At 42.1% G+C, this 23,721-nt stretch overlaps 1 protein-coding gene across 1 annotated transcript; it reads right to left on the bottom strand.

The window, feature by feature from the left end:
* Positions 1-6,363: 6,363 nt before the first annotated feature.
* Positions 6,364-19,058, bottom strand: BBOX1 (butyrobetaine (gamma), 2-oxoglutarate dioxygenase (gamma-butyrobetaine hydroxylase) 1; the record flags this gene model as incomplete). Its single annotated transcript, XM_010294131.1, has 5 exons — positions 6,364-6,590; positions 8,224-8,390; positions 9,072-9,268; positions 10,885-10,990; positions 18,860-19,058. Coding segments are annotated over 5 exons (830 nt in total), but the record flags the coding sequence as incomplete, so codon positions are not given.
* Between the last annotated feature and the right edge of the window lie 4,663 nt (positions 19,059-23,721).

Raw genomic sequence — 23,721 nt, 5'->3', positions numbered from 1 at the left:
GGAGGGTACGTACCTTGGCAGCCAGGGTAGACCATCCCCTCCCCAGCGATACGGCCATAAATGGAAAAACCTGAAGGGAACGCAACAAATCTGCCCTAAATTTTGCTTGGTGTCCGGGCTCTCTGAGACATCCTGGGTCTGTCTGAGAGGGTACCGCCAGCGAGCCGGGGGTGGCGAAGGTTTTTGCCCCCCCCTCCGTGAACTGCTTTGAACTGTAATGTAGAAAATGTCACCCAGCTGGGAACGTTAGTATTAAGTGGAAAACTTTCAGGGGGCTTTTGAGCTCCTTGGCACAGTGATGTGATAAATCACGCGTAAAGTGCTTTTCCAACAGATGTGGCTGTACAATGTGCGATGCATCTGACGGCAAACATCTGTCCAGGCAGCAGCAGCAACGGGATTTTACCGTATTGGTTTACCTCACCCATCTGATGGAGATGAAATTCCCCGGAGCCTTGGCTTCCCCTGGGCTGCTGTGCTTCCCAGCTGAGCACCCTCCATCCCGTACGCCGCAGCCTCGGGGGGAGGACTTGAAGATTAAACCTTAGTTATGAGAATTTAACTTGGCTCAACTTGAATTGGGTTATGGGTTGCATCCAAAAAAGGAATGGGCCTTACTGTCATCTTCTGGCTGGGCTAAAGCTGTAATCTCACCAGCCATACTTACTCTCACTGGACCTTAGCGGATCTCTCACAAGATGTTGATCTTATTACATTTCCACAAATTTCATCTGAATTCCCATAAAAATGACAATACCTGATACCCGGGGCCCCAGTTCAACCACAGGCATAGTCCTGCACATTAGCTTTTGGCCTTCACTTGGTTCCCATACCAAGAAGATGGCTTTGTGCTTCAGCTTCTGTTTGTATTGCTGCTGCTATGAGGTTGCAAGTGCTGAGTCCAGGGAAAGAAATTCAAACAACGAAGTGCAAATCTGGTAGGCTGGTTAAATCCCACAGCATGGGTAAGGAGCTCTTCCTGCAGCAGGTGTAGCCAGAAGCGGACTCTGAAAGACGTGGGGTTACCCCTCTGCTGCATCTTTGTACTCAAAAAGAATTAGTCTGACTGAAAAAAACCAACAAAAAAAAGTCAGAAGTAAATCTTTAGCTCCAGATATGTCTGAAGTGCAGTAGAGGAGACAGTGTTTTGCCCTCAGACACCAATGGTTCCTTTAGCTTTGATAGCTACTCATTAAGAAAAAGCAATTAAATTATGCTTTTTAAATTAATAATGGTTGAAATAATGGCAATGGATAAAAAGCAAATAGTACATAAAACATGTAACTTATAAATAATAATATCCAGAGCTAAAGAATCTAATGGATTGCATGCCTCTGGGCCCAGGGACGGCGTTGTGAGGGCAAGGGAGTGATGAAGTCAAGGAAAAGCTGCAAATACAACACACAAAACTGCCTCCGTTTCCTTGCAGGGCATGTCTGTGAGAGAACTGCTGCCACGTGGCGCTGGGGAAACACAAAAGGATGAGGAAAGGCTCTTTCTAAATCTTTGCAGTTGCCCAAAACGATGAACGTGATCTGGCTGTGTAGCATTTGTTTGTCTTGGCAATCTTGTAGAGGATGATCTTGAAGGTCCTTTCCAACCTTAGTGATTCTGTGATTCTGCGAAAAGGAATGGGTAGGGTTTTCCTCCTACCTGCCCTGGTCTAGTGTGTTTATTTGTCAACGTGAAATCAAAGTTGCAAGGGAGCGGTGCGGGAAAACTTAAATCGTGATCAGGGTGTTGAAGACAGCAAAGGACTGGAGGTAGCGATGGACTTGGGTGGTTAGAAGCGGGAGGCTTGTGTCCTGCTGGTTTCCAGACGTGCTGGGGGGAGTTAACCAGCTCCTCCGTCACGAGTCGTGTTTCAAAGGTATGCTACCGCAGAGCTCGCCGCAGCAGCCTGCTCCTCACCCGCTTCCTTCCAAGGGCATCCTATGGCCCTTAGCACATTTTCATAACAACATTCCAGTTTGATTAAAGAAAAAAAGCAGGCCAAGGTTTCAGAAATTGAGTATGACATACTCTGAAAATTGCAGTATTTTCTCCATGTCCATTGCTCTGTGATCTTTGCTGCTTTGAATGCTTCCAAAAATAACTTGAAAGAGATGCATGGCTTGATTATTGCCAACACAAGTAGTTATTGATCTAAATGACTGCTTGGAAAGAGGACAGTAGAGAAACCATGCTCTGCTAGCCACATGTTTAGACCTCCTGCCTCATTTTTCTTGAGCTAATGGGGAAAGACATGTATCGTGGCATGGCAACAAAGAAAATCCTCTGCCTGCTTTAAAGTTATTTGGTTATATATTAAAATTATATATAAAACATTTGACTGTAAATACGTGTTGCTAATTAAACCAGCTCACATCCAACAAAACACCCCACAAGCAGCTCCTAACCCTTTGGTTGCCCAGATGCCCTTGGCAAAATGCGGAGCAGCCTTGGGGCCGCTCTGAATTGCCGTGGCTCTGCGGTAGGTCCTTTTTAAGTAGCCGGGAAAACCAGTCGCTTGTTGGTTGCTCCGGCCACTCTTCCTGTTCCCCAGCATCATCCTGCAGGAGACGTTGCAGGAGATTGGGAGATGCGCCTCTGCCCTCCCTCGTGCCCGCACCTTGGTCCCCACAGCACCAGCGCCGGGGGAAAGGGTGGCTGCAGAACGCCCTCGCTGCCTGCTCTTAGATCCCATCCTGTGTCCGGTCCCGAGATGGGTTTCAGCCAGAAACATCCCATATTGCTGCCACGTCTGTGCTTTAACTGTAGTTTGATGCTATCGCTTTCTTCCAGAGGTGAGGTAGCTAGTTCCCTGGCTTTGAACATTTCCTTTTCTAGACTTTGATCAGGTGTTGTGTAGAAAAATAGGCGTTTGGAGATCTCTCTGGGCTTGGGTTTGCTGTCCACCCAGCCAAAAGAAGTTGGCATGTGCTGCAAGTTGCGTAGCAGCGGCTGAAGCGGAGCTGTGCTGAAGTGATCCACAAAGATGTGAGAGTGGCGATACACCCAAGATGCTGCTTGCTTTCCGCAACCTTTAAAAACTAGCTGGAAATCTGATATATAAAAAAATATTTTTAAAAATTGTACATGAAAGCAATTCCATGGGATTGGAGCCAACATCTATTGCTACGAAATGCAATGGGAGGAGAAGAAAGCTCGGATAAAAGAGGGAAGGCATTTGCAAATAATAAAGCGTACCCGTGTTTCTCCTGTTCCTCTGCCTGTGCTGTCAGCCCGCTAGATGCAGCCGGTTGCTGACTACAGGCGGGATAGCTGATGCATCGTGAGCAGCACAGCGGTGACGTGGCATTGCAGCTCCTGGGCTGCAACCATCCAAGTGAAGTCATGTCCATCAGCACCCTCTGCACACAGCCTAAAGCTTCTTCAGAGTTGTCTTGCAAACAGCTATTACCAGCTGATTTTTCTTGCTGCTATAAGGTGGTAGAGGCAGCTGGACCCGGTAGTCTGCGAAGGCTGGGGTACCTGTACTGGGTGACCCACGTGTCAGCACCGCAGGCAGGTTGGAAGCTAGACCTATCTGAGCGCTTTGCAGTGTCATTCCTTGGTGTGGATTTGGAGATAAAAGGGAAATAAACCCGTCTTGCGCTTCCTCCGTTATTCAGCCTGACCAGGCACCCGTACGGTCACCAGCAGATCTACTTTGCGGGTAGTTACAGAAATACTCTCTTTTCCCGGTATGAGTACAGTAATACGCAAGCATGTTTAAAAGTTGTGATACAGATAGTAGCTGGATCCTAGAAGTTGAGCAGAGGGTTTGTAGCCAGAAACGTAAGTTTTGATTTTGCATCAGCCTTCTGTGGGTAGTCCGATCCTTTGCCGGTTAAACGGGTTGTTGTGCCGTAGCTTGCGGGGGCGTCGCAGGGATTAGATTTTGTTTGTGCAGGACTTCACGTTTCCACTGATGAACAGTTTTTATTATTACTTGTACTCTATTCTGCATGGAATACTTTGTTGAATATACAGTAGCTTGAATTTATTTATATGTAATACTAAAGGACGTATATGCTGCAAACTGTATGCAAGCAGAGTGATGGTGCTGTTGGGAACCTGGAGCTGCGGCACTCCGACATGCACCCACCTTGCCTGTGTATGTGGCATACGCCTGCGACATGAAAAGCTCTCTTTTAAAAAAATTATTATGATGTTATTTATTTAACATTGACAGTACATATTTTGGGGAGATGTGGACGGTTCGAGGAGGCGGGGGTATATAGAGTACAACATATGTCAGGCATAAAGTATGCACATCGGGGATGGGCTTGTGTGAGTTTTTCACAGGGCATACTTCACTGACAAAAAATCCCAGCAATGCAGAATTAGACCCATTGAGAGCCTTGATTAATTTTGGTTTCATTGTTTGTTTTCCCTGCAGCTGTTCAAAGCTATGGGTTTAGTTGTATTTTAACTATACGTTAAGTATAAGGGACAAACCTGTATGGATCCAGGTCTAATCATGTTTACAAACATTTGTAAATACCAGTAATGACTTCGTATCTGTGTGCAAGATGTGTGAGATTGGATATGAGTCCAAAACAGTAATCACTTCCATACTAGCTTTTAATAAACAGAAATTTGAATAAAACAGTTTTCAGAAAAGTACAGAATAAAAGCAGAAAATATCTCTTCCCTGTTAAAGTCAGGAATTGCACTCTTCACTAAATTGTTACATGGAAAATACCACAGTTAAAGCACAGTACTGCTGGTGTCTTACAGAATATAGGTATTAAGGTTTCCTCATCTTTTCCCCCCCTTTATACCAAAACAAAAAAATATTTTCCTCATGTTCCCAAAATTAATTATTAAAGAAGACACTGAGAAATCATATTGCCACTAAAAGCCAGTTTTGTTATGCTGTGTCTTAATGCCAAAACTTTGACAAAAGCATTTCACTATTTATTAAAGAGGAATGGATTCGAGCCACACTGTGCTAGGTCACGACCAAATCCTGATTTAGTTTTATTTAATTATTCAGCTGTGATATCTGTGGACTCTAAATGATGAGTAGAAGCTACTCTAAATGAGTAGAAGTAGGGAGTGTTTGCAAGCTTATGCCAGGGTCTCACTTATGTTGGGGTTTTTTTTTTTTGTGTCAACAAATTTAATTCTACAGTTATTTAATTCTGTAGTTACAGCTCTAATTTTTAGCCTCCTAGGAAGAGACTAGGATTTATTTGACTTTCAAGGAACAGTTTGAAAATAAAGAGTTTAACAGAACATATCTGAGGGTGGAGGTGTGCCCATTTGGTCAGGCTCGCGGCACGGGTGAGAAGGCGTCCTGTCAACTACAGCTATAACGACAGTGAAAAATAAACTCAGTGGACGTATTGTTGGGTACAAACCCAAGCATTTTGAAATTCTTTCTCTTTCAATTTGGCTTCTGAATACAAGGGAAAAACCACTCCTTTGGCCACAGTGATTTTTACATGGTGCAATCTCTATTCAGAGTGCAACCTCGAGGAAAACACCCTGCGTCTGTCGCAGGCACGCTCTTGTATTTGGTGTAAGAAAAATGGATCCGAGTTCAGTCGCCACTTCTCTGTCAGGTGCGGGGTCAGTAACCACCTCTTGTGCTTTGCGATTTCTAGCTGCAAAGCAGCAGCAGCATCATTCCTCTTCGTGACTTTACTCAGAAGTCTGCCTGCCCTGCGGACCTCAGCTACACCGTGCGCAGCGTCTGGTGGGATTTCTGACCCTCTCTGCCACATCTACACTGAGATTTATTTCTGTTCCTAATGCAGAGGAAAATTGAATACGACACATTCTCTGGTAGCGCTGAGTTCCTGAGCTTACAGACTTAGAAATGTAGCAAAAGTTATTCGTGGCTGTGGTGGTCATGTACAGCATGTACATCCCATGTATAGCAGGATATATAGAATACAGCATCTGTTGAATGAGATCTTGAAGTGGAGTTCTGCCTAGAAAGGTGTCTATATAAAAATAACTCCACAGCAGTGGTTGCTTATTTTGATAATGAATTTTAGTTATGATTTATGCAATAAAGAATGCCTTTCTGAAAATAGAGGAAGGTGCTGTTCGTAACAAATCATTAGTAAGTAATACTTACAAGCTCTTTTTGCATGCTCCTTTCCAAGCTTTCTAGGGAGGGCAGGTATATTTGTAGAGGAAAATTAAGGCATTGTGATACCCAGTCAGCCCAGTAAAGCGATAATCTTTCAAGCAATTTTGCACACTGATTTTAAAAAGCAAATAAACCGACAGAGGTAGCAATGCATTTTATAGATTCAAAGACCAGGGCACAGACAAATCTTTAATTGTTACGAACAACAGGTTTCTTAGCTTATGGAACTCAAAAAGATATTCATGATGATAGTTTCTGAAAAGAAAACACAGTTTTTTTGGTTTTTTTTTTTTGAGGTTAGACAATCTAGGGTTTGCTCATTCTAGTTAGAAGAAAGCTCAGTCCCTATTCAGGACCTTTTTCCTGAGGAGCCGGAGCCTTGACATGACCACATCCCAGTCTGCATAGGCACCTTCCAGGTGACGAGTCACTTCTGACCCCGACTGGTAGCTCTGGCGACCATGAAGCACGCGCCAGTTATCAAACGTCACTATGTCACCTACAAAGAGATTGCATGAAGTTTAGTATTTGGCACGTTATAGTTGATTCCTTCAAACGGATAACATGGAGGGGGATTTATATCAACAGTTAGGGAGCAATGATTTCAAGTAGCTCAGCTGGAGATCCGCAGTACTGATGCAGTAATTTTAATTTAGCTGGTCATTCTCACCCAGAGAAGGCAGGTCCCTTTTGACCCCTGCTTCATTTTTTGTATAATCAAGAGTTAAAAAGCAGAATGGTAGGGGAGTCCACGCTGAGAAAAGCAGGCCTGGAGGAGCAAGGCGACTACAGCAAATCCACAGGAAGGATAAAAAGGGTAAAAGCCACTAGGATGATTTTTATTTGATACTGTGGTACTATTTGTACTATACGTAACCTGCATTACTGACCCTGTTAAGAGAATCTTACGAGAACGAAGTCAAGCCATTGAAAATTAGGAAGTCACATAATTAAGGCTAGCATGCCATTTTAATTTTCCTCCCTTGTGTGCCACCATTATGATAAATCTCTAATTAAATAACCTTATAATCTTTTTTTTCCTCCTCCCCCTCCCCTCTACCACCATTTTGGTGTGTTAATTGATGGGATGGATGGTATTAATGTAATGTGAGGTACTTTGTTTTACCATTTTCTATGTGATCTTATAAATTATTTTATTGCATGTTCCCAGCAGAGATTCATTTCCTCATAACATTTTAAAGACACTAGCATCATAGTACATGAGGCAGTCGGATGCACTAATGAATTTACTTTTGTAACATCTCTTGAGAGATGAGGGGCTATTCACATTTTTATTTTATAGCTGGGGAACGGAAGAAGAGAGATTAAGGCCAAATAAGTTAAATATGTGCACGGACTGACTTTTAAAGAGTAAAGGCCATTTTTGCAGCACGTTTTATGCCCAAAGCGCAGCCTTGTACGACTCTAGCTGAAGGGTAGAGCACTTGGCACTTCTGCAAATCTGCCTCCAGGTGTCTCACATAAACCACCCAGAAAAAGCAGCAGAGCAGCGGCGGCCTTCGGTAGTTCACCCGGCATTACGCCGGCGTTCGGCGTCAGCAAAGATGGTAACTCAACTCCCCGCGGCGCCGTTCCGCGTTACCCACATGAGGCATCTGTGTCATCTTCCAGGCGTCCTGCGACCCCCGCAGCCATTGGGAAGGTGCCCCACTAACAAATTAAAGTGTCGTAAAGACAGACGTGTCATTTGGCTTAACGTCCATGCTCTGCATCCAACGAAGCCGAGGAAAAAATATGCGATTGTGTATCGCTTAGTGAACAGCCACTGAACTGGGCTGGCACAGCACCCCGACACGTGATCCTTCCCATCTGTGGTGCTATTCAGATGACAAGTTACAATTTCCTTTATGGTATGGGTTTTTGACGTAATATAAAGATACATCGGACTAATCAATAGATAGACTCTCTCCCCTCCTGCCTTTTTTTTTTTCTTTATAGTGTAATAATGGCAGAAGAAATCTATGAGATGAATGTAAGGATGCAATAGGAAATAAAATAGGTGAGAGAAGGACTGCAATTTCCTCGCAGTACCAGTGCTAACAATGCTCAACTGTGTTGACTCTTAAGAAAATCATGTGAAAAATCACTACGAGGAGAAGCAACTTACTGACCTGGTTTCAGCTTATAAGTAAACTTGTGTTCTGTGCTGTTTAATAAATCATCAAATTCCTTTAGAGCTGCATAAAATGGCCTCACTTTTTCAGCTGGTATGTCAAACACTGTGTCTCTTGTTGCATTATTATAATTGATGCGAATTGCTTGGCCTCTGGAATCCACACTATGAAACAGAGAAGGAAAGGAAAAGGAATGTATTATTTATTTTGTTAGTGAAATGTTTTAAGATGGTTAAACAGCAACTGAACTCTCCTGCCGGAATTTCAGTATGTTTCTGTAGAGAAATTCAGATTGTTATTGGGTTGGATTTTTATAATTAAGCCTAATTAGGAAAAGGGATAATCAGGAGAAAGTGCAGACACTTGATTCCTCAAACATCTACATTCTACACACTTTAATTGTAGACTTGTAAACTCCTTAAATTCAGAAGAGATTGTGATCATTTGCATTTGAGCTTTTTATAATACATTGTTCTTAATCTAAATGCTTCAAATTATGACCTCTCTTTGGCACGATGCAGAGGTACATCAGCTGGAATTTAGTAACAGACCCAGCTGCTGTTAAGCTGCGTCTGTACCGAGGAATTGCTCTAATTACCACCACTTCTTGCTGCTGTGTGGCAAAACAAAATATGGAAAACTATGCTGTGGTGGTACAAAGCAAAGAACAAGTAATACACTGGCAAAAAACCCAACCAACCGAAAAAAAAACAAACCCCAAAAAACTACAGACCAGGTTAAACCAGCGGTTCCCCACAAGGTGGCAGGAGCAGACCTTCTCCCACCACCATGTACTCCACCATACCACAGGGATTTTATTTTTCGATGTTGTTGAAACTACTCACTCTATAATCCTTTGTTTACATTGCACAGCAAAATCACAGTAGTCCACCCCAACATCTGTATAGTCTACAGCAGTAGAGGACAGGATCTGATACGCTTGAGGGTTTTGTTTCTTCAGCTTGTTGGATACGTGAAATCCATCTACAGCTTCACTTTCACCTCCTGCAGCTGTTTGCTTTATACAGTGGAGAAACTGAACCTGGAATGAATTAACATCTCATTACGAGAAGAATTAGCTTGCATATTTAACAGATCATTAGTATCAGTTCCCTCATATCTGTGGTTCTCAGTTTTTTTCTTTGGTTGTTTTTTTGCCAGCAGAAGACCGCGTTCCCATTATTGCAGCTTCTGCCACCGCTATCACACAGGCAGAAAATTAAAGTAGCATGTTCATAAATCCATCCCATTTGGGGTATCTTCTGGCGCTTGCAACCTGTGAGTCAACTGCAAAGCTCTGGGCTCGCTTCTCTCCTTTGAGTCCCTCTTTGCGGCAGTCGTATTTTAAATGCGTTGCAATCTTATCTCAACAAAGGAGGATTAGTTTTCTCTTGCAGAAACAAAACCTACTGTGAGTTATCTGCTCATGGAGGGGAAAAGGTGGCTCTCGTAGAAGGCAACAAGCCCAGTGTCTCTACCATAAAGTAGGATTAAGACAGTTTCATTTCACTTCGCAGTGAAATTGCCAAGGCATGAGATGGAGCACAAAGCCTAACCTGGGCTCTTGGTTGCACCAGTGTAAATCTGAGCTGCTGACACAGGCAGTAAAACTCTCCATGGCATTAGAGAGCCCAGCACCACACAAAGTGTAACCGTTCATCTCAGCCAAACTGCACAAAATATATCTTTCATACCAGCAGTAACAGCGTTCACCTTTCCCTTCCATGACGGTGAAATATTTCTGAGACCACTAGGAGAAAAAACAAAAAAAATCCCAGGAGCAGAAAGAGGAGCAGAGAACAGGGTTTGTCCCAGAATCTCCTCACCAGCTAGACCCACAGACCTTGACGATGGCGATGAAGGGGGAAACTGAAGTGTATTAATGAAGCCCTATTCCACTCTTACTCCACATCAATGAACAGCATCTAAATGATTTTAGTGATGTTAGTGTGAAGTATTTGGCACTTACTTGTTGATAAATTACATTGCTTTTTTTGTTTAATTATAGAAACAACTGACACAAAGTACTCCAAAATATTAGAAGGGGAAGTTGTAGGTATGAAGCTTATGGATGCAAACTTTTCCAGGATTATCTTTAGTTCCTTTGTACCTGTTCCTACTACTTTCCATTTCTCTGGTGAATTATGTGGATCAGGATTTGATATGACAGGGACCAGGTGAAAATGTATTTCCAATGGTTGTTGTCCAGCTTTACAGAATGCCCCTTTTTTGCTATTACGAAGGGGCAAATACGTGTCTAACTTAATTCATAGAAAACAACACCTTAATCATATTTCTTCTAATATGTTCTCCTCCTGAGGTGACCAGATGTGTCCTAAAATGTCACAACTTGACTACAACATCTAGACGCCCAACTTCTTCAATATGATGAAAACGGTACCAAAAGCACATACAGGACCTAATGCTTTCTCATATGGTAGTACTCGCAGTACTTTGTGAGTTTCCACTTAAAAATTATGGCACACATAACGGGTTTGTTATGCTGAAATTACATCATAATGTATATATTGCATACCTTATGTATCGAGATTGTTACATGCAGATTAATATATCCTTACTTTATATTGCTCTTTTAAGACAAAATTCAGATTTTAAGACAAAATTTGTGTTGTAAAAAAGTTGGTGGGTTCACCTTACCCCAGGTGGATGCTGCAGAACAGGGTAATCGGTGTGAAAACATAGCTTCCCAGTTGTGTAAGCCACATTGTTAGCATCTACTTTGTCTTGCACTTGCCAAGTTGGTCTTTATAATGAAAGGGAAAAGAGAAAACATGCTAAAACAGCAAGCCAGCATGCCAGGCAGTACACACTGAAACTGTGAAAGCACAGTACAAGACAGTCGTTCCATCTTTGAACATGAAAACATTGTAAAATTATTCAGGAATAATTATTTAGCAGTGTCCCCCACCCCAGCAAATAAGGCTTATTTCAGCAGCCCTCGATTCAAGCTAGAAACTGAAGTGTGCCAAGGGACATCTGGCCCCAGTGTAGTAGCTAGAAGAATGATGGCTTGCCAGTGGCGGCACTTTGCTGAATGCAGAGATCAGCTGAAGACACTGACCAGGAGGAATCTGCCAGGATAAATCATCATCTTATTACTGAGGCTTCAGAAATAAGAGAGTGGAAGTTGGCCCACTTCTTTTTATCAACCTTCCAATTTCCCTGCCAGGTAGAGCACATTATCAATGAAATATGAAATTGTTAAATGCTATGTAACTTTCCCCAAGAATTATTTTTAAAGCTTTATGATCTTAGAAAATAGAGAGTATCCTTTGCAGGAGGATCTTTCCTGTAACTTGAAGACTTGTTGCTAAAGGAAGATGTCTTGGTGAAAGCCTGTAACTTCTTCCCTTTCTCTGACTCTAAGAACTACCCTCATTTATTTTGTTACAGAGTTTCTGTCTGGAAATTTGACAAAATTCAGTAAAAAAGTTTACTGATAACTGCAGGGGAAAAAAAGTCGTAGTTACGTGACAAAGACATGAATACATCGCATTGCAGCACAAGCAGCATCTGTTTCAAGTGACACACCATGCAGGAGAATTTAAGACCAGGAACCACCCGTTTTGTTGGTACAGAGCTCACACGACTGAAGACAGCCCTCGGCAGACGCGTGTTACAGATCCAGACGTTTTCCTGGAAAAGTGTACGCCGCCATACGCAGTCCACATAATCACAGGAACATAAGTGACTTAAAAGAAAATATGAAACTCATTTTCCCTTGTGAAGTACTATAGACCAAATATGTTTCAGATGGCGTGTGTCTAGCATTGCTTCTTAATAATAGTTTAAAAAGAAAATAGGCTAAAGAACATGCGGACCAAAATGATTTTTATACAGTATACAAACACTTTTGTTCCAGGACTGATATTTAGTATGCAACTGAAAACTATGCAAAATGCTAAAACTAAATTTTGGAAATTGCCAGGGGGAAAACCCCTTGAATATTTGCAAGTGTGCTTAACTGCCTGGGAGAAATAATTTTTATTATTTGGTATAGCACATATTCATCAGGACATGACTTCAGTACTCAGGTATGATAATTTCAACCACAGGTCCACAGTTCCCAATTTTACAGCCCCGCAATAGCCCATTATTATCATCATCCTTGTCGTTAGTGTTGAGGGTAGCTAGCTTCATTATGTCTTCAAAGGCTTTGGTGTCACTTGATGGTTCTAAAACAATTTAACACATTTTAACTGTCTTATTTATATGCAATATATACAATTGCTGGAACAGTAGTACTTTGTAAAATCATTGTAAGGTTTTGCGACAGCGGTCAGTGCTTTCGCGCTGCCAGGCTTTGCGAGGGGAGCTGGTCCCTGGGAGCTTTCCTTCTACACAAGGAGCTTTGGTCAAGGCTAAAGTTACTGACCTGAAGTCAGCGATGCTAATAGGGAGCTCGGCGCTGAACGTGGAAGAATCAGCCTTACTTTGTTAAAGTGTCAGCTGACCTGAAGTATCCACTCAGTCATGGGGAGAGCGCGCGAGAAGTGAAGGAAGAAAATGCAGGTAATGTCAGAGGACTCTTGGCCCTTAGGGAGAGCAAAGTGGGGTGGACTGGTTTACGGTTTTGTAATGGGGGTCAGATTTTAACATCAGCTGCTCGGGCTGTTTGACAGAGAAGGAAATCTGGCACCAGACAGGTGTAGCAATTTTTTGCATTAAGTGGCAATGTGGGCTCAGTGTCCCCGAGCAGAAAACTAGCCTGGCTGTTAGATCCTTAGTCTTGCAAAACTGCTGCACTAGGGACTGAAGCCACGCTTCAATCATCTGGTCTTGCACTTTAATAAAGTGCTAAGTCTCCTTCATAAGAGATTCGGAGCCCACTGAAGCATTCTGGTGCAGCTGAAGCCCTCTGAGAGGTGCAGGTGGTTTGGCTATTTCAGTGGGAGTGCTGGGGCCCCGAAGGAGGCTCTTCATGCCACCCCAAGCCCTGGTCAAGGCTTCAGAACAGGGGAGGAGCACAAGGTCTCGGGCATGAGAAGTTGGAGAAACGAATTGTGGTGTGACTGGAGACCTTGTTAATGGAGTTGTGCCTCTGTAACGTAAAGAAAAAAGGTTAATTTAGAAGTGTGGAACCCCTTGATGTTGTGTTATGGCTGATACAGAGAACATTTCCAGTTTTTACAGTAATGACATTTTGGGCAGCATATACCATACAGACATCTAGACAAGAAAAAAGGCTTTTGTTTTTCCATGTGTCAGGGTTATATTCATTGCCGTTACATTTCCGTTTAAAATTATAGCTGGTTGAGGTAATGTTTTATTTGGCAAGCTTGCCAATTCCAAATTTATCCTTTTATTTATAATATTCAGTAGGCCTTGTATTTGGCTGCTAGTGAAATAGCAAGGGAGTTACCCAAAGTTATTATTTTATGACAGTTTTAAAAGCCACCTCAGAATCGGATGCCAGTAAGAAATGAACTTCTGTTTTAGAGGCAAAGAGGTGGACTATAAAATGCTGCTCTAAGTCTGTTGTTAAGACTGAAAACTCAATGGATTTTCTGCCACTGCAAGAAAGATGTAAGAGCAACAAGACCAGGTACTACAGTAACTACAGCTGAAAATGAAACAGGATAGATTAGGAGAAAAGATACTATACAGAAAGAAGTCTCTTCTCCTCTTTAATATATTTAGGCTGGATTCCAGATATAGGTGACAAAAAACTATGAAATTTGTTCTTTGTAAAACACCCCCAAATATCCAAAAAATAAGCCAAAACCATTTAAGTTTTGAATGAATTACACATTTAACAAACACTGTGTTATTGAGCTGCTTCAATACAGTTCTGTCACTACTTTCTGACACATTTAGCAAGTTACCACTTCATACACATCTGAATTAAAACACTTGAAACTAGTTTTGTGACGTACTTTTTAAAAAATACTTTATGGATAGTTTCTTAAACCACTACACGTAACAATAGAAATTTTCTGCATGATCCTGCTTGTATTTTCCTGTATTTTGGGATTTCTTCCTTCTCTCTTTTTTTATTTATTCTCCAAGCACAGTTCTTAAGGAAAAAGCATGGTCATTAAAAAAACCCCAAACACACAAAGCAGTAACCGTTAGCATCGCCAGCATGGCGATGAGAGCAGCCTGTCATTGCTGAAGCGGTCAGGCTGCAACATACGTGCCTCTCCACATGTGCATGGGCTCGGGGAGGACGGAGGCTCGGTTGATAGCTGTGCAGCAAACTGGAGAACAACTCTTCTGAAAAGGTGTAACGTTTTGCAACCCAACTTTCTGTTTGCAGCCTTTGCGATCAGAGAAACTCCTCTTAAACAGAGATAAAAGATAAACCAACGACGCCTCACGACGCATTGAGAAGTCGGCGCTCAGAAGCGGTGTGGCGGTTTTGCCTGCAAGTAAGCTTTGGGTCAAGGATCATCGATTCAGGTAACAAACTCGTCTTGTGCACCTCCTTGGCAGGGTGACTGCGCCGTACCGTGCCGGCAGCTTCCCTTCGCACCACCGCGAGCGTTGTGTTCGAGTAGGTATGCTTTTACTCTGTAGCCTTAACAAAGGCATCCTTACAGTGCATCTCAGAGACAGCTAAACAGTGTCTGATCTCTGAACTGCAGCAATGAAAGCCAAGACGTAAGGAAGAGCACGCTCGCCCCAAATCAGCTCATTGAGCCTGGCTCTGAGCTCCAGAGCGGGCTGCCTTTCTGTGTACAGTTACTTGCTCTCCTTGCAAGTTGGCAACATATTCTAAAAAAGAAAATGCATTCAACAGTTTGGGTTCTCCCCTCGAAGGTCTCGGCTCTGCTAATATGCATATTGTATCATGCACATCTCACCCCTTTTGTAACTGTGCCTGTCCTTTAGCTCTGCAGCATCCAGTCTTTTTTTCCCAGAGCTGGACCTTGGTCTGTACGTAGCTCGTTGACTTTACTCTGTGGCAGAACTGGTTTTTGTTACCTGAAATCCAGACCAGTCTGCAAAACTGGTCTTTGGATGTCAGGCTCACTTTGACCTTATGCTCTTCAGATTTTAATGTAATATTGCAAAATCAACCTAGTCATACATAGAAACATAATTAGCAACTGTCAGATGACCTAGAGTAAATCTAACCATGATGGCTCAACTGGGATGATGTAAACCAGACTTCAAGACTTTCAAATATTACAACTGTGTTTAAAAAGCAAAAGAGAAAAAACAAAACTCAACTCAACTAAGTATGTTTTCTTTTAAATGCAGAATCCTTAGTCAACTGGAAAATTTTCTTAACGGTGAAACACTCATTCTGCAGCCTAATAAATGCATGAATTAGCAAACAGGTTTTGGAAAAGCAAGGAGACTCTTTATTGTTTCTCTACTGTGAATCCTAATACTTAAGGAAACATAAAGTTTAATCAATACCGATAGTAAATCTGATTTAAACAGTGAATGGAGCTCTAACCATCACTTGTGGACTAAGGTCACATTTCAACCTTGATCTTGTATGGAGCATTAATGGGCAGGAGGTTCTTTGCGGGCTGTATTAAAACACTTTTAACACCTGCCCCCCCCCGCAAGACTCAGAACTCATCCTGACAAATTACGTTTTTTGAAACCATCTTTAAAGAGAGTCAACATTAATTCAAGCTGACTTGAGACAAGATGAAGCATTTAACAATCGTTATTGTTTATAATCTTATCAAAGGAAGAGTCAGTGAGGGGCAAGACTAACTTTTTTTAATTGGAAAAAACCCATTCTAATGACACGGCTGATAAACTGGCAAGTCTTCCTAGGGCAGTCCAAATCTCTTCTTAGCTGTGCTTAGACAAGGAAAGTATCCTAACAGTTAATGCACATTTATATAGTAAGGGACTTTTCAGTCTTTCTTAAACATAGCAGAGTTATCACAAGCTGGATGCTGCAGAGAGTTTCAGAGAGAGAGTTGGCAGTAATTTTCAACACCAAGGATGATTAAGAGCTGAGGCAGAGTACCAGGCAGAATGGTAGATTTGTTTTTAATCTTACAACACTGCTGAATTAAATATCGAAAACTTCTGAATCCCTTAGTGAAAAACATGTTACAGGGCTCAGCAAATGGACATGGTGAAATACAGTGGGCTGCCATGTCAAGAACATTAGTCTAGAAGATTTAGAGATAATTTCCAATTTTAGGACCTAGGAACTTCTTCTAGGTTCCAGTTCCTCATCCCTGAAATTTAGGAAAGTAATTAAAGGTTCTGTTGTAACCCAAGCACAAATCCATGGTATATGTTGAAGGGGTTGTATGGGGTTTTTGTCGTTCAGCTTTGTTTGTTTTTTCTCTCCTCTGAGGTATTTTGGAGATCTGTTTTCTTTCAGTGGCTTGCTTTAACAAAGAACCAACTTTCTGTGTTGTTTTCTGGGGCTTGCTATGGATGTTCCTGACTCAAAATGCTTGTGCAGCTCTCTGGATAAAACCAGAAAGAATGTTTCATCCTTCAGCTACCGAGGAAAGCTGTGAAATACGCTCAGATAGGATCAGGATTGGATACCCCTAAGAATCTCCTCGTGTCAGTTATGTTCTGTCAAAACAGAAATAGAAAGCAGGAGTATTTTCATAATGATGCAAGTTTTTAAATTGAGACCATAGTAGACCGCCAAACACAGACGTGCTTGACACTAGGAATGCTTTTAATGGTAGAAAAGGTTTCGTAGCACTGGATGAGGTTTCGAGCTGAGCAGGGGGTTCTGCCCCCATTCATTTCAGTCGTGTTAACCCGACTGAATCCCAGTTAACTTTGAAAACCACTTTTCCTTCTGGCACTGTAAGCAGAAAGAGGAAACCACACCTTAATGAAAGGACATTATCTTAACTACCCTAGTACATTTATACATTACTCCCTTTAAAGCTTTACAAATATTTACCATGGCTGCTGGAACTGATAAAAAAGCTTCATAATAGTCATGGTATTTTAAAGCAGTTACTGTCTCCATCTCCTCTTTTTGGAAGACAATAGGAAAAAAAAGGATCTTAAAATGCCATTCTCACAGGCTGTTCTACGTGCTATGTGTTCACTTCAGTTTCTGACAATTTCTAGGTTTCTTGAGCCAGCTTTCCTGATTGAAACGAGGTTGACTTTCAACATAATGAAACAAAAATGAAGGATGGCAACTGGGTCAGAAGCAACTTATGCTAGAAGTTGCTAGTGTATCACAGCAGCTATTTCTCTGCCTCTTAGAAATTGTTCAGTAGATGTAAAAGCTGGCAGCATCAATGACATCTTTTCCCATAGCTGATGATGGAATGATACTTGCAAAATGAAGATGCAACAGTAAGTCTTAATAAGCATCATAGCTTGAAGAGAGGACCTTTTGTTCATCTTCCTCCCCTTCACCTCACAATTAAGATTCCAAGTTAATGTATTTTTCCTGGTATCACAGTGCCGCTTTTACCAACCTCACCTGCATTGCACTGCTCCTCAGATGTGAGGCTCATACGTGCCTTCACACAGGAGTGTTAAGGGGCAGAAAATCTTTCCTTTCTGACTTGCGGTCTTGAGGGAATGTGGTTTTTCTGGCCAAGGTTGAATTTTTTTCCCCACTTCTATTTATTTTAGCTTTTTTTCCTAGACAAAGGAGGAGACACCGGTGATTACCCACATGTTTTTTTTTGCTTATTCTTTGAACTAGAGGCAAATCCATGTGAAAGAGAACTCTTGCTGTATTTTTTATTATCCATCATTCTATTATGGGGGAGAAGGGACCTTTTCAGATGGAAACCCCTGAATGTTCTGGTTTTGGTGGTTATTCAGGCACCAAGAAATCACAATTGTGTTTAAGTGTTACTATCTATTTTCATCTTTTTTTTTAAGAACAAGTGCATGTCCAAGTAATAATTTTTTTTATGTATGTTTTAAAAAATTATACCAACAGCTGGGTGTGACGGACAGGGCAATATGTTAGCTAATAATGCTGTTCCTTCACTTAGCTAGATGGAGGTCACTGACTCAGCTCAGCAAGATGTGAGCTACCATCGCCTAGTAAGTGTGTGAGGAGGTAGAGGTTCACCTTTATCACCTCTTCGCATCAAAAGGTTGATTTACAAGTTCCTGCTTGCACTCCTGCAGGTGGAGCTTTTACTTTTGCAAAAAAAGCAGTCTTAAAAAAATGCTTGCTGGGACTGGTTGTGCCTTTCCAGAGCATATTCAGTTCAAAGAGGGGAAATGGGCACTCTGCCCATCCTCTTGGTGATGTGAGACCCAATAACATCATCTAAGTCTTACCTATTTCCATTACATTTCCATATCAGGCTAAGAAAAAGTTTCAGTACAGACAACTTCCTCTATTCAGAAAGGGACTGGATTAAGTTTTTAATTTTCTTCCATGCTATGGATAAGTACAGCTATCTTGTGGTTATCTTTTATTTGACATCATCTGTTTTCAGGCATTTTTCCTTCTTTCAGCTCTTAATGTTACCGCTGCTCTTCTTTACACACCCTCCCTGTGACAGCAAAGCAATCCTGTCACGCAGAATATTAATTGATGACACATTTTCTAACATGCAGAGAAAAAAAGTAATTTCACCTTATTTTAATAAATTAATCCACAAAATAGGTCCAGCAAGCTGAAGTACGTCAGAGGTGATTCCACATCCGGCAAAGCAAGGATATTAAAAATCAAACTCACCCATAAAAAGTGAGACGCAGGAACCCAATCCTGTGGCCAAGTTTAACCAACTCTCCCTGCCTAGTAGCAGCTCCTGTTAGTAGCACGATTCCTACTTTCTTTAGGGTGCACAGCCACTTGTACGTGCTTTCGTCATTGTACATGACTTCTTCAAAAGGCATTTCAGGAAGCTGCAGGTCTGAGCCCCAGTACTGGCGTTCTGAAAGGGAAGAAACGGAGAAACAGGCTTTTAGCTGTTTTAGCATCAAAGCTTAGGACATAGTTAAAAGTATGAAGTTAATGGGATTTCTATGTGTTTGTGAATAGGTCCTCAATCCTGCAGCCAACCACCTGAAACTGGGTCCCTGAGTTGGCATGGATAACAAGCAATCTTCACGATGAAATTCAGCAAAACATTGCAGTAAGTAAATTTTAACCCAGAAGTTTGATGAAAGACCATTTGAAAGGGATATTTTTTGTTAAGAGTACATCAGAAATGTGCATATTCATTTGTCTGTCTGTACTGGTGAACCACAACAGTGAAAATCTGAAACTAAGACTGCTTTGGAAGTTTCCTGTCTAGGGTACAATACCATGGAGCACCCCGAGACCTCTCTCAGAGGTATTATTGTATCGATATATAATAGTGAAGAGATTAATTCCTGATGAAGGAACAGGAGAAGACACACATCAATATAACAGCTTAGAAGCAGAGCAACTACACTGATTGAATAAATGACCAATCAATTTTCTTTCGTAGATTTGTCTTCATGAAGTCATATCCAGTTATGTTAAATTCTGCAGGATGGTGTCATTCCTTGTCTTTTCCTCTGCAGGTTTTTTTGTGAGCATTTATCTTATTTCAGGAAGATGCAAAGGAGAGCCCAAGATGTTAACAAATCCAAGCACTGCCACAAGGTAAAGAAAATAATGGAAAGATTGCGCGATGAGCAAGAAGTTTTGTCATGCCCATTCTCAAACACAATTGATTATAAGAGCGTAGGAGAATAGAAGAGTATTAGAACTGCTATACCATAATCAGACATTTGCTTGCTGAACAGCCCTTGTGATAGAGAAGTTGGAACTCCGCAGCCATTTTCTGGTGGCGGGTACAGGCTTGCAAGCAGAATGGGAAGGGTTTTTCATCCTTCAGACCTTTTGCTGCTCCTCTCTCCTTTCTTTTTTTCTCGAACACGCACAGCACATCATTCGAAGCTAAAAAGTAGTGAAAATCTATGCCCCTTTAAAATTAATGCTGCTTAGCCTTATGCTTTTAGGTATCTACAGCTGCCCAAATACTGCTAAATCTGTACCTTGCTCTGACAGTATATCTATACCTGTATCTATAGATGTGGATTCTTAATGCATGACCAATTTTTATTACTATTTTCTAGTATCACGGTTCTGTAATGGTTATTGGCTTTGATTTAATAATGATTTTTAAAAATCTCATAACCTATCCTAAAGCAATCACATTCTGATCGAGTTGGAGAATTCCCAAATAGATAAGTAAGTCACCTAATACAGAGAGAGGAAGTGAAACTAAAATACTGGGTCATAACTAGAAAAAGACCAAATATTTTCTCTTAACTGTATTATTTTCTGAGGAAGAATGCGCTTTGGTGTCAGACAGCATGGCCTTATATCCATTTGTAAAGATACTCTACAGAAGAGACAATCATAAACATACAGTGACAAAATAAAGTAATAATTAGATATGATTACTAGGCAGATTTTTCATTTTATGACAGGCTACACAATCCAAATCTCATCTTCCAACATGAGTAAGCTCTAAAAATTATGCTTACAGTATTCTGCATTCAACAAAACTGTACACACTTAAAATTTTGATTTGGATTACAGTGCTGGAGGTTGTACCTGGAAAAGGAATGTTACATGTCTACCCAGCCAGACGGACACCAAGCCCCCAGGCACACCGTGGGAAGGCACAGTGACTGCTCACAGCGGTAAGTCCCACTCCGCCTACTTTAAGTGCCAGGATACACCCCTCACCCAATTCGGCTTCCCCAGAGGAGAATACACAACTCCTCTAGCGCTGATCTTGGCATCTGATCACCACTGAAGGCGAGGTGATGACTTAGCCACAACTTCAACTACTGTAGCCAAGGTCTTTAGGGCAGAGCCCTTGGTCGTCCCCTCTGATCTCCAGGAGCACACGCTGCCTGTAACTCCTGGTGTGTCGGGCAGGTCACTTGGGTGTGCATTGGCAACCAAAACCAGCATCCTCTGAACTACTGCACTAGATGTGACGAGCACGGCTCCCACCAGGCAGAGGGAGAGGAACTCAGCTGAAGATAGCTAGCCCCATCTTCCCAGCAAGTATTTTTGCTGTGCTTTGCTAAAATCCCTGGCTCTGGGCGTTAAGGCGTGAGTGCACCTGGATTCTGGCTGCCCCTAATCAGATTCTGGGCTCTAGTTTTTTTAGTATTTCTTGCTTTTATGTTTCTTCTTCTTGACTTATTTTGCATCCCCTTTCCTGTTCATTTCCGTCCTTCTCCATGAGGCAACCTTACATTTTGAGACCTTGACTCGAGTCAATGTCAAGACTGGGATTTTCTCTCTCTCAAGATCTTGAATACAAAGGTAAGAAGGAATTCCTACCAGGGGGTCTAACGAAGAGTGGGTTGTCTTAGCCTGTGTTGGAGGCACTGTCAATTCCAGTGTGAGCCATAGGAATGGCCCAAATGTTTACAGAGCTAGGCAGTCCCTTCACATGTACCTAAAAATAGCTTTTCCTTTCCTGCCTCCTTTCTGTCCCAGGACAGAAGTCGCATGCCTTCCACTTCATTCCTCCCAATTTCAGGCAACACTCAGCTTTCTCCAGGTGAGATACAGACACATAGAGATGAAGAACTTGTCTCTCACTGCTCTTTATCTTCAGGACTTTGGATGGCTCATGGCAAATCGTAAGGGAACATGACCACATTTACCCAAGGGTGGGCCAAGTCCCAAGACTCCCCTTAGGAGTTCAGAAGTGCAGCCAGAAGAGAAGTGCAGGCAACCTGTTTCCCCAGCCCAGGCCTCACTAGCTCCTGCAATGCTTGCAGAGATGTTTTGGCTCTGGCCCAGAGAGGAGAAACGTTATGCAGGAGAGAAGCCCTTCAGGTCGACAGTGCTACTAGAGCTCTCCTTTCAGATGGGGCTCAGGAAAAGACAACAGCTGCTCTCCACTTCTTGTGGTCCACAACAGCAGATGGCAGCTAATGGGGGAAAGCCTGTCTGAGGACATACCTAACTGAAGTAAGTCTTGGGAACCTGCTGGGGGAAAGTTTATCCATTTATTCATGTCTGAGGACATACATGTCTAGAGTAAGTCTTAGCAACCTCCCCAGAATGACATTTTCTCTACAGTTTCCCTCAAGTAAACACGTAGTCCTTCAAGAGGACTCCAACAGGGCCGTTCACCATTGTGGCTGAACGGCAACCCACCGCTGAGCAAGGTAGCCAAAGTGGTGGCCTGTTGCCTACAAAAAGAAGAAATAAGTTGTTTGTTAAGCAAGATAGAAGGCTTGCCTTAAACACAGACATAGGCACGCTAAGATAATGTAACCAGTGACTGCATGTAAGCATTTTATAGCATGGTATAAATTCTAACAGCAAAATCAGGAATGGGAATTTTATGGAAGAGCTAAGAAAAAACATACACAGAGTAAGTAAGTAATCATTGGTGGTGTGTACTGTTAATGAATGTCCATCGAATAAAGTGTTGTTTTGAAGTTTCAAACTGTTGGTGTCTTTTAAACATATATCAACAAATCTGCAACTGCTATATGCGATGGTAAAGGTATGTATGGACAGATGTACTCAAAGCTTCAGTTGTAGCATGCAGAAAAGACAGAGCTTGAGGTCTTTTTCTGCTCCAAATGCAGCTGTATCCTCATATTCCCCAAACAAAACTGAATGTGTGAGGGGCAATGGGGTGGGCTGGGGAGCAGAGCCCCTGTGTAGACAAGCCGAGAGACACTGGCGCACACAGGATGGGGGAAGAAGAGAGGCTGAGTGGAGCAGGCACGATGATGGCCCCACAGAGGTGCAGGCCCAGCGTGCTCTTCACAAACAACAAAGGAAGGGTGGAGAAAGGAAACCAGAACTGCCAGGCATCATAGCAGGTGTGTGGGAACTACAGTAGAGCCACCATAGAGACACGTCAACAAGCCTACTGAAGATGTGACAGACCAAAGTAATAAATAGGTACCATGATGTGACACATGAAAGAAAAAAACAAGTCATTACAGGTCAACAAGTGAAGGTTCAAGGCAGTACTTTGACCTCAAGTAACGCCATGGGCTAATTTGCTGACCTCAAGTAACCCCAGTGTGTTGCCTGAAGAGGCAGTTTCACCTCAAGTAACCCCATATGGTAATTGGCGACCTCTAGTAACCCCATATGCTAATCGCTGACCTGGAGTAACCCCATATGTTAATTGATGACCTCAAGTAACCCCTGAGCTAAAATTTTGGGTGAAAGTTGACCTTGAGTAACCCCATATGTTAATTGATGACCTCAAGTAACCCCTGAGCTAAAATTTTTATTCATGTTGACCTTTAGTAACCTCATATGCTAATTGCTGACCTCGAGTAACCCCGCATGTTAATTGATGACCTCAAGTAACCCCTGAGCTGAAAGTTTGGGGTAAAGTTGACCTTTAGTAACCCCATATGTTAATTGATGACCTCGAGTAACCCCATATGCTAATTGATGACCTCAAGTAACCCCGAGCTAAAATTTTTATTCATGTTGACCTTTAGTAACCCCATATGCTAATTGCTGACCTCGACCTCGAGTAACCCCATATGTTAATTGATGACCCCATATGCATATGCATTTACTAGAGGTCAACTTTAACCCAAACTTTCAGCTCA

The sequence above is a fragment of the Phaethon lepturus genome, unplaced genomic scaffold, assembly GCF_000687285.1.
Source record: "Phaethon lepturus isolate BGI_N335 unplaced genomic scaffold, ASM68728v1 scaffold18970, whole genome shotgun sequence".
Classification (NCBI taxonomy): Eukaryota; Metazoa; Chordata; class Aves; order Phaethontiformes; family Phaethontidae; genus Phaethon; species Phaethon lepturus.
The sequence above is the reverse complement of the archived record's forward strand: the minus strand, read 5'-3'. Positions and strand labels throughout refer to the sequence as shown.